This window comes from Bactrocera latifrons, unplaced genomic scaffold (assembly GCF_001853355.1).
Source record: "Bactrocera latifrons isolate USDA-ARS-PBARC rearing strain unplaced genomic scaffold, ASM185335v1 scaffold_32, whole genome shotgun sequence".
Taxonomy (NCBI): Eukaryota; Metazoa; Arthropoda; class Insecta; order Diptera; family Tephritidae; genus Bactrocera; species Bactrocera latifrons.
The window spans coordinates 1,843,986-1,855,993 of NW_017536852.1; the positions used below are offsets into that span (position 1 = coordinate 1,843,986).

The following is a 12,008-nucleotide window of genomic DNA, read 5'->3' on the forward strand; positions in this document are numbered from 1 at the left end:
ATATCAAACATACATATGTATGTCCAGCTTGCAACTAGACCCGGCTTGAAACTAATCACCTCTTTGCATGCCCCGTGGTGTCGGATCTTTGCAAAACACAGCTTGATCGCAAAATGTTGTACACGATTAGAATGAGAAATGACGTGGATGACACCTACATTTGCATGCAACGCTACTTCAAGACTTGAGAGTGATCTTTACAATATTTCAATTTAAGATCTATTGTGCCACGTACAGTCCTACAATTATAATAAATTAAATTAGGAGTTGTACTTGTGGCCAATAGGCAATTCGAACTTGGTTCGATTTTGCAAATCCGAGAATTTCACTCCCTCTATTGAGTATGGAATCGAGTGAGCAATATTATCTTATCGTTGAAGCTCCATTAAGAGTATGTTATAGCGTCCATATGTACATATGTACATATATATTTGTATTGTATATATTTTCATTAGTAACGAACAGCGTTTTCATTGAACTTAGGCGGAAGTTTATGGTTCGAAAACCGGGTGAAATCATTAATGGGGTAAGCTACCTACAACAACTTGTCAAATTGAAGCGATTGCCGAGAAATGCCGAGAATTTGGGACTATTCAGGTATGAAAACAAAATCAACCCATGGTCTCATTTTGCAAGACCAGTTAAAATGTATTTGGCGAACAGCGGCTAGGAAGTTTTGCGCGAGAAACTATTATTGATTGATGCGATGTGTGGGAAGTTTCGGCGTCTTGTTGAAACCAATTGTCGTCGAGATCACGAGCTTCAAGGCATCAAATAGTCGGTTTCCATTCTCACCGGCATCATTTTTGAAGAAATATGGACCTAACATACAACCAACTCACAAACCACACCAAACCGTTGTTTTTTCTGGATCAAATGCAGCTCTTGAATCTCTTCATGTTGCGCTTTGTCCCAAATGCGGCAATTTTACTTGCTGGCATACCCATTGAGCCAGAAGTTGGCCTCAACGTTGAAAAGAATTTGGCCAGAGCGAAACTACGTCGCTTGTTGTATTTCGAATGCTTTCAATTTGAAATCCCCACGTAAAATGTGCCAAATCGTTCCATACGTCAGACTGAGTGGCTGTTAACGGCACCCAATCAACACACCACGGTCTTCGTGAACTCTCGTAACTTCTTCCATTGTGAAACGCCAGCAATTCTGAACAAAAATAACATGACAGCTTGACACGACATGCGTGAGCTGTCAAAAAAAGGCTATTGAAAAATGTACTTCTACTTGGCTCACCGGTTATAAGTTATGTATTCTATATTATGAACATAAAAAGACTAAACTTAACTCTGGTGACATATGTATGTATATGCATACATATATACGCACAATTCAAGGAAATTAGGACGTAAATTTTATTTTCAGAAAGTTTCAATTTAAGATCAATAGTCACGTGCGGTTGGACACTAGCTTACTTTCAATTATAAGTGTAGAATAAAGCTAAAGAACTAAAATTAATATATGTACGCAACTCTTTAATTGCTACACTTAAATGATGTTATCAACCGTTAACTCCGAAACCACTCAACTGTGCTATCGGCCAGACGATATCCTCTATCCAGTCAATGTACGCCGAAACACGCGAATAAATACTCGGCGGAGCACCGCCACAAGCTTGACCAAACGACGTTATGCCCACGACATACGAATAGGTGATGTCACGATCGACTTTCAAGATCAGCGGTCCACCAGAGTCACCCTGCGTGAAGATTACTGGTTGAAGTTTGAAAAGTTTAAGGTACGAAGTAGGAATGCTCGCTCACCTGACATGTATCGCGGCGATTTTCCTGATCACCAGCGCAGATCTGCGTATTCGCCAAGCCCTGCTGCAATATATTCTCATCGGGCATATAATAACGTTGACAAACATCGCTGGGTACCAGGAATAAGACGGCCTTCTGTAAGACATTCGAGTTCGCGCCAGCTGAAAATTTTAAGGGAAAATAAAAATACATTAATTGAATCAGTTGTAAAGAAATTGTGTACCGAATTGTGTATGTCCGTAGCCAAGCGCTGTCACATTGTTATGAGGCACATCATACCGGGTCCAGAGACAGGCAGGTTTCTGGCTGCGAACAAAAAACCAAACAGAAATGGTTAGGACTTTGTATACTTATGCTAGACACACGGCGGAGTGTAAGAGTTTCGTCCGCTATGTCGTGCTCAGTCTTCAGCTTCAAATATGTGTATGTTATACCTTGTTCCCTGCGCCAATTCCAACAGCGCGATGTCATTATATGAAGAGCCACTGCGATAACCTGGATGCACTATGATCCGCTTAATGGCTATGTTGGGTGTCTGCGGATCGGTGAGATTAGTGCCACCAATGCGAACTACTGTTGGAGATTGTCTGTAAAATTTAGAGCATCATTTGTGTGCTGAAACGTCTAAAGGAGACTTCGCGGGCTTACCCTCCCAAGCCGGCACAATGTGCTGCTGTTAAGACGAAGTTCGGTGATATCAACACGCCAGCACAGTAAAAGAAAGCGCTGCTTCTATCCGTATTCGACACCCAGCCCACTGCGGCCTATTAAAAGAATACATATATTAAATATTTGCACATTAAAATTTGCAGAACTCTACCATGTAGGGGAATTCATTGACCGCTGCTGCCTGGCCTCTCACAATGGTTATGTAAAATTTGTTGCCTTGATGCGATTCACATTCTGTGAAAGAATATGAGTTCAATATATAATTGTTACAAAAATTATTAAAGTTTTGTTGTCGTTGTTTTTAGTAGTTTTGCCAAACCTATCACAACCGATAAAAGCGTCATATTTTTTGGAAGGAATCATCTCATCTTTAGCTGCCAGATACATATTTTCTTTTAAGCAACATCTCAACTGCCAAGCAAGTAGCCGGGTTTTCAGTAAAAGTTCAAAAAAAAAAACGGTTTGGGATATCAATGAAATTCTCTATTCCTGTGAAAGTACATTCGATTCCAATATGTATGGAACTCGATTTCTTTTGCACGACCACTACGGGCACTCTTGCTTAAGACCAGACTCTGAACCCAATTTTCGACGATTTTCAATCAATATTTTCGGCCGAAATAGTCTAACGGCGTCAAATCGCAACACCGAGACGGAAAATTGGCTGAGCCATTTCTTGAGATAACAAGTTCACCAAACTTGCTTTTCTATAAATCGATTGTGACATTCTCAGTGTGGTTTGTGGCACCGTCGTGTTGAAACCACATATTGCCCACTTTCATATCATCAAATTCGGACGAAAAATATTCGATTACGAGTATCATTGAGCGGTAGGGATTCCCTTTCACAGTAAAGCTATAAACCGCACCAAACCGTGACCAATAACACATATTTTGCTTATTGCTGAAGCCGTTCAGCCAGAAATGAGCCCCATAGCAGAAGATGATTTTTTGTTGAAAATCCGGATAATTTTCAAGTTGTTGCTCAGCCTAATTCACGAGCATGCGACTATTCCGGTGGCCAAGCGGCTTCAGTTCTACCGTCAATTTGATCTTCCAAGGATGTGGACCAAGATCTTTTCGCAAAATTCGCCACAACGATGCTACAGAAATGCCCAATGCTTGAGAACAACGAGTGAGAAACTGATTTCGGTCTTCCTCAATTGATGCGCCGGCGGCAGCAATATTCTTGGCACTACGAGCACTTCGTTGTATCACGGGTACGGGAAAATTTTGTACGGTGCCTGTGGATTCAAATACAAAAATATGGACGGACCAATTATTTCGACCATAAATTGGACGATAATAAATTTTATTAACTTCAACTCGTTGTTGGATCGTGTATCTTTCCATTATGAAATACCAAACCTTAAAGAAGAGATATGTCCAAAGAGCGGGAAAAAATATGGCATGTGTTGCTGCCCCTATCGGTCTATTTTTGTAGCGTCCCTATTGAAAACCCGTTAAGTACTGCTGTTCTGTGATAGGAATGTGAGTTTAACAAGCCAGATTTTTTCATGGAAACTCGCAGGGTTGTTAACCACAAAGAATTATTATTTATCCACATCTTACATACACCAATTCAAATGCCTTAAACTAGCCTAGTCGCCTAACACTGAGAGCCATCGTTTCTTCGTAGACAACGACGTTATTAAGAGCATGTTGCATGTTACACTCGTTAAGAAAGTATGTAGTTCATGGGGCAACACTTGTCAGCACACAACCAATTGAATCTAATTATGCGCATTTAAACAAGACAATTATTTTATTGCACGCTGTGATAGGGATCAGTGTAATTAAAGAGGAAAATACGGAGAAATGGGAATTCATTTCGAAATTGCACTCAAGACGGCCGTAGACCGAGTATGATAAGATAGGTTAGCAAATTTAATTATTTTGTTTATTTCGCTTGTTTTGGAATACGCATTTGTGAACCAGTTGAGATCAAATGTTGCCACAATAGTTAGATGGCTTTGAAATGTACTCAAGGAAGCTTATAGTTTCAGAGGTCAATCTAGTAGATAGCATACGGCTTATTCTGTTTTCAAAAGGCTTTGACTATTTCAGCAATTCTTGTTACTTCTAGTTCGGTCAATGGTCCTTTAGATGATTATGGTAAACTACGTCAAGATGGGCTTTTACCTTAGAACTTTTACTACGTCAATCATTTCCTGTACTTAACATTTGTTTCCAGTTATCTAGTTATCGAAGCATAATCTTTAAAAATAAGAGTAATAAAAAAGGAAGCCAAAACTTTAATTGTGTCAGATAGCCGAACCTCATTAATTTATCGACAAAACTGTCAGAGATATCTCTTAGAATGCGTTAACTTCACAGGGATGGCATAATTCATGAGCTCTAAGGGAGGATGGTGCCATGTATAGAAGTTTACGCCAATGAAGAAAGTTCTCTGAGTACCCTTTGCTTGGGAGTGGACAGAAACGAATCTATTACATATAGCTCAAGCAGCTTACGACTTCCGGGTTTAGATCAAGTATCCGCTGCGTAGCCAAAAAAAGGCCGTTTGAAAGCGAGGTAAAGTGAGAAGGCGAAAAATTCCCTCCACAGGATTGTGTGCTAGGTTTGGGACTCGCCAGCTAACAATGAAAAGAAGAAGCAGCCTCGGGTAAGCGACCACACTTGAAAACTCCAATTGGCGCACAAACAGCGCGAAGTAAGAACGATTGATGCGCTGTTATGAACTCGGCTAGAAAATAGTTCAATGGTCAGAACAAGTTTTCTATGAAATTTACTTTCTTAACTTGTTCCGTCCGTGTTTAAATTTCCGAAAATGTCGAATTTCGGTAGACATTTTTTGATAAGAATTTAAAGGTTCTTTAGCACTACCAATATTGATTTTAATAGAAAAAGTCATCTACTGTCCAGAGCTCGGTTGCATTTGCTTTTCTGTACATTTCAATTAATTATTCGAAAATCCTCTCAAAAATTTGTTTTCGTTGATTACACACATGCTCTTAAACTTCCGAACTCACCCACTTCACTACGTCGCTTCACTTGCATGGGCTTCATATATAGGATTGGCTCCAATATGGGACTCCTCTCGATTTCACAACAAACAATGTGTTCGAATTTATTAAAGTAACAGGTTTGTGGGCGTATATTTTGATTCTTCCAACGCCTCAGCGCTGAGCCACATTCAGCTAAATTTTTGCAAATGCCACGCACTTTCTTTGCGGCATCCACAAAGCACGAGCCATCATGGTTCTCCACGGGGAAATGAATACTGCGCAAAGCATCCTGAGCGAGAGCTAATGAAAACAGTTTAAAAACCAACTTTTTCAATATTTTTCATACACATACAGCTGTGAATATACATATACATATATACAATATATATATACATAAATGCATTATAAGTGCATAACTTTACTTGCAACTCACAATTCTCGCAAATGCAACTGACGAGCAAGGCGACTGCACAAAGTGTGCGCCACATTCTTTCTTTCACTTAATTCTGCTAATTTCACTTTATTAATTAGTGCAATTTATATGCGTTTATGCGCGTGTGTGTGTGTTTGTATGTAAATTACACGGTTCACCGTTTGCGCAGGCTCAGAGCGTCCACGCGTCCACTCGAAAGTTCTTGGTTGCGACTTGATGCGCGTCTCGGCAGCAACTAAATCGGCTTTGGCCTCACCAACGGTATTTTACGAAGCGTAAATCTTCTTGCTACACACACGCATGCATACATCAACATTGGCTCATCAAGAACTGTAGAATTTGCAGCTCTGCTCCGCCGAACCGAAGCCAGTAAACTGGATTTGCCGCGTTTGTTTGTTTGTTTTCAATGTCAAGAGCCTTCTTGCAGTTTGCCCGCTAGCCGGGAAGTCCCATGTCGCCATTGCTGGTCTCTCCCATTATTGTCTTATAATGTTTCATAGAGAATCATATGACCATTTTGTGCTCGCGTACTGAGCGATTTCTGGTTATCTGTCTGCTGGCACGCCGCAAGCGTTGGTGCTTGAAATCTGTTTTTGTTTACACTTTGCTGCAATCAAGTTGGACGGCGGAAAATTTGCGCTGTCAAGAGTCAAAAACTGGTTGTGTATGTATGTRTGTATGTGCGAGACTGCGTAAAAGGTGGCACGCGATCACTGAGACAACTGAAACAACAATCAAGACCGCTGCCATCCGCTACTAGTTGATTCATTGACCGGTCGAGGCTTGTAGGCGACGACTTTCATGCATAAATACATACAAATACACCCATTCATATTCATGTGGATGCACATTTCTGCTTGCCTAGTTTACTAGACGAGTAGGCGCACTTCTTTGGGCGGCGGATGTGCATAATTTTACAACAACATCTTTGTGCTAACAGCGTTGCATATATTTTGCGCAGTTGCGATTGGGGAGAGTTCCAAGAAAATCGGGGTTTTGCATTTGGAACGTATTTAAGAGGTTATATTAGTCTAGAGCCCTCAACATTTTTTAACCAGAATCGATGATATGTGTTCCAGAGTGAACACCTGTCGCCATGAATTTTCAGCCCCAACATGATCGTCAGCAGGCCGCAAATGATGAAGTTGCATTCTAGTTGGAATACCGCCGTCCGGACCATTACCGGTGGTCCTTTGATGTCCCCCGACGAACAGGCCATATGCTTCCGGCTAAGGAAAATAATACACTCCTTTCCAAGCAATTTCTGCTGATATGTTTTTGCGGAAAGCATCTCTGCACTGATCTGTTGCTTCTAGGAATATCAAGAGATTATTCCTAGAATACCCTGATGAACTCCAACAATATATCAATAGAATTTCGGATACGTCCAACTTCAGACCTGTACTAAAAGAGATTCACAGCGGTGCTATTAAGACTAACATGAACTCCCGACCAGCGATTGGCTTCCTTGGATTACACTGTGAGTTCTAGTTGTCGGGTTAAACCAGAGTGGTCCTAGTGCAACTTCGTTCTGGATTTTGCAGCTTGTTACTCTCCCGCCTAGTTAGAACAGATCATACTAAACATACTACTAAACACGCAATACGTAAACCACCTATTATTTTGGTCCGACACTGTCGAATCAGCCCGCTTCCCGTTGCTACAGGTGAGTATTTTCAACAGCAACCCAACTTTTTAACTTATACTTATTTATATATACCTTTTCCAAGAAGGCCTCTACGGTTAACGATGTCTCTAAGCATATACAACAATAAATCTAAATCAAATAATTGGAGGGTACGTTAAACAAAAAAGAAATGATTGATTGAAAATTGAAGACGGAAGTCTGTTTTGATTGCATCTTCTTGACGTCAACCGTTTTTTGCTGCATGGAGGTGGTTCATATCTTAGCTGCAAGTCAATGTTAGGACTTCGGAGCGTACGTACATACATCAAAAATACTGGAGACGTGTCTTCTGTCTATCAAAACATGATCAATTTGGTTGGTAGCTTTTCGATCCGGAGACAACCAAGTAGCTCGATGAATTTTCTTGTGCTAAAATCTAGTACTACCATATTTCGGGCATCGGCGAAGTCGATCAGTTTCAACCCTTTACTGACCTTCTTTGCTCTCATAGGTGCGCTCCAAGCGCTCATAGAAGGTATTCTTGATCACTTCGGCGTCGGAGTCTCTCTCCCACAACGAATTCGCGCTCTTTATATAGCCACTGTTCCTACTCAGTCCTTGTCTCGCCCATCGTACTTCGTGGACGTATGAGGACATCAACCAGCTGGGCAGCGACACCTTCCTAATTAAGGTATCGGGCATTTCAGCTACATGCCCTTAAATTGTAATCCTTAATGCGTTTGCAGTGGTCATCTTCCAAAGGCGGGTATCTCACCAGCGGCCGTTTTCTTCCTTTCATTGGGGGTGTTTTTTACGTGGGGGGTTCCAAATGCAACCCAAAACCTCACTTTAGTTCGCCTTCAAACGGATGTAATTTGGCAACCCAGAGGATACTTGGTTTAAGACCAGAAGTCGTGAGTACCTTGAGTCATATGTAAAAGAATCGTATCTGTCTATTCCCAAGTATATGGCGCTCAGAGAACTTCTACACATGACTCCATCCTCCAATCCATTCATCCATCTCCATATTAAATAAATATTTTACATTTTCTAGACTAGCAAAGGTAAGTAGAGCAACCCTAATGTGCACAAAATGCATCACTTTTCTTTATGCTAATGCGAGCAACATCCGATACGTATGCAACATACTGGTATGTAATTTTCTTGTGTTGCATATGATAACACACTTATTCGTGCAAAAATCTGAGTAAGTGGGTGTTTGAAGACAAAGTCTTAAGTTTTCCGTTTTAAAAATATGCACACCAAATGAGATGCCGGTAAGTTGTTGCAAGAATGCGCCACAACAAATGGAAAGTTGCAATTTATCTCAAAACAATGGATAATGTGCATAAGTTGAGGTGGAAAAGCAATTTCATTGTGCGGTGTTTAAAAGCTGCTAATGTGAGATAAAGACACATTGTTGTTGAACACAACTATATAACTGAAATTGGGTTTATATAGTACTTGTATATGTATATAATTCCATGTAAATGTGGTCAACTATGCGCCATAGCTTTCCGACTGTGATAATTACATGTTTTGTGATTGCGAGCAAAATAGATACCGTAATTATCACACATGATGTGGCTCAAATGTGAAAATGTGTGAGTAGTAGTCGCAATCATAACTTATATACTCGATGAAAAAAAGTTAAATTTTTTTTGTCACATCACATCATTAGAGCATATGATGTCATGGTCATATCACGCTAATAGATCACATGATGTATCGTCACTTTTTTTCAACGAAGTACTATAAAATCTAGATAGTAAACCAAATTACTACGATAGATTGAATTTGTTTCAGCAATTTGTTTGAATCAAGTTGTACCTAAAAGGTTGCCACCCTCACAAAAATATCTAAATTTTGTTTTTTGGAAAAATTGTTTATTTCCATGCACATATTGAAGTTTAAAACTATGCTATTATCTTATTTTTAAAAAATATTGAAATAGGTGGCAATCCTTTTTAAACCGAGTTTTTACTGAATGATTTATTAAATCTCTTTAACTTAATATTTGTTAAAAAAAGTCATGTTACGTATTTAATCTATTGAATTGATAGGTGAAAACAGGTGGCAACCTTCTCCAATATATTTTTTAAACTTCAAAGTCATAGACTTGTCACTCCCATTGTAATATGGCGTTTTCTTGTTTGATTAGCAATTTTTGCTTAATTAAAAATCTGTATGCCGGTGGCAACACCCTATTTAATTTTTGTACTATTTAAAAAATATTTTTCAAATTATATATGATATAGTATTATGAAACAAAACTTAAAATCATATTGAGTAATTTTTTAGTAACACTGTGTTGTGCCTTCCTCATGACATTCAACAATTATATGACTTGTGTTTAAAGCAGTTGTCATCACAGCAACCCCGTGGGAATTGCCACTTCGTGTCAGGAGCTTTGGTGGTTGAAGTTTGTGCTGCAAAACTGGTAAAATTATGTTTCAAAACTGGTAATGGTATAAACCAATAAAATATTAAGTGAAAGTAAATTTAAGTATGAAAAGTTAATGTCTCTCTCTATTCTGCAATTTTTCGCGCAGCCTAACCCACGGTGCACAGCCGTAGGCAGCCCAACAAGTAGCTGAAGCTTTCAGTTTTCCGCATTGTGGAAAGCATCAACACAGATTCCGTCGGGCTAACGCCGATGTTGGCGCATCGTTTGCCGGCAAAGTGGATGGCACTGGTGGCTGACGGCAGCGGTGACGCGATGACGATTTGTAACGTTTGCGCTGGTGAGTGGGGTGCTCAACTGGCCAGCGGCTGGCAAACGAGCGAAACTCACCGCAAAATAATCAAACATTTTCAGTTGTTTCTCGAACACCAGACATGTTGGTTGCTGCAAAACGCGAGTTTAAATGTGAAAATGAATAACTTTCGATCAAAAAATTAAGGTTTTGCTGTGAGGAAGTATGTTAAATAGTCCTTGTATGTATGTATGTACATACGAAAAAATGTGTATTCATGATGTTCTAAATATAAATCTTCAATTTCTGAATATAAAAATAAGAAATACGAGGCAGTGCGAATAAAATTTTTTTTAAATCAGCACAGCTGTTGTTTAGGTATATTTTAATACGAGAATATGGCAGTAAACAATAAAAACATTAGAATGTGGGGTAAAAACTTGGAATAAGTAGTTGTAATAACGATTAATTAGAAACAGAAATAATTAAACATTAAGTTAAAAAAAATTAAAGAGCTAACTCTAACTATACTTATGTCCTATAAAGTGAAAGGAAGAATAACCGAGACAATGACTTCTCCCTGTCACACAAACTCACTTAGCTCGATATTCCATTATATATCAGGATCCTGCTGGGTATATACTACTTATTCGGATATTTAGATCCAAGGGTCTTCATGACTTTCAAGGATGCCTAACGCTGCTTCGTAAAAAAAATTAAGACCTTCACTAACCTCATCTCGATCATAACATCATGAAGCAATCAAGTTTTCTGTCAGATTCTATTATTCTAAACATGAAATTAAGGTTAGTTGTGGCTTCCTAAACCTTTTTATGTCTTGGAAACTCTTAAGGGCTTACATGGGCTTCGTTGAGCAAAAAACAATTTATTTCCAATCATTTCTATTTTTCACATAAAAAATTAAACATTTTATTCAAGTTTTTTATTATTCCAAGAAACATATTTTAAAAAGATTTCCTGAAAATTTGAAAGAAAAATATTCAAAACTCGGACATTGTGATGTTATCTCCGGTAGTCTCTCGGAAAAAGGTAACTCCGCTTTGACAGCAAAACTGCTTAGAGAGTCATCAAACGCTTTAGGAATAAAATTCGATATTTTTTTAAGACCAAGCTAGGTATTGGGCGTAGAAAAAAGTGAAAATTGTATGCTGGCAGTCGGTTTTACAAAAAAAATCGATTTTAACACATCATACATCTCGAAAACCTGTGTAGAATTGTATTAAGATCGGTTGAGCAGTTTGCAAGATAACCGTCTTGGAAAACACAGTTTTGAGAAAAAAGATGTTTCAAGTTCTAAGCTGACCTCGAACGCGCTAAGTTGGTAAGACTGTCCTTAATTACTATGCCAAATATAAGGGTGATCTATCTACCAGTTTGTTGACAGCAGCTGCTTAAGTCGGTACACCTCAGTAGAGTGTTGCGATTTTTACATTGCATAAAATATCGAAGAAATAATTTGTCTCAGATTTTGTATCTCTAAACAAATTTGTTGTGCCGAATCATTCTTAATGTTGGAAAAGGCTTACAGGGATTTAAAAACAAAAGTCTACGAGTGGTACAAAGCCAAGACGGTCGAAATGGACGACCTGCGACCCTTCAACTGATGAAAAAATTAAAAAAAGTGAGGGATAAGGTGCTCGAAAATCATCTCGGCATTTTTAACAAGTCCATTCGCTTGATTTTGATGGATGTTTTGGGTATGGGTTTTTTTCAAAAAGAATACCGTAAATAGGTCCTTTTGGATATGGTTGATCGTGCGAATCCCGATTCCACATTCATGGAGAGCATTATAAGTGCCCCGACGAGACATGGGTTTATG

At 39.0% G+C, this 12,008-nt stretch overlaps 2 protein-coding genes across 2 annotated transcripts in view; one reads left to right on the forward strand and one right to left on the reverse strand.

Moving 5' to 3' along the window:
* Positions 1–1,013: 1,013 nt before the first annotated feature.
* On the reverse strand, positions 1,014–6,065 carry LOC108971002 (serine protease snake). The gene is made up of 8 exons (XM_018936765.1): positions 5,846–6,065; positions 5,437–5,712; positions 2,596–2,678; positions 2,424–2,539; positions 2,210–2,362; positions 1,999–2,081; positions 1,776–1,936; positions 1,014–1,711 (listed from the first exon to the last, which is right to left on the reverse strand). Exons 1-8 carry the CDS (start codon positions 5,898–5,900, stop codon positions 1,514–1,516), a joined length of 1,125 nt encoding a protein of 374 aa, XP_018792310.1. The 5' UTR covers positions 5,901–6,065; the 3' UTR covers positions 1,014–1,513.
* A 4,251-nt stretch (positions 6,066–10,316) lies between these two features.
* The window catches only part of LOC108971058, a 58,461-nt gene continuing 56,769 nt past the window's right edge, over positions 10,317–12,008 (forward strand). Inside the window, exon 1 of the mRNA XM_018936867.1 lies at positions 10,317–10,391. The gene's annotated coding sequence lies outside the window, so the exon portion shown is untranslated. The remainder of the gene's footprint in view (positions 10,392–12,008) is intronic.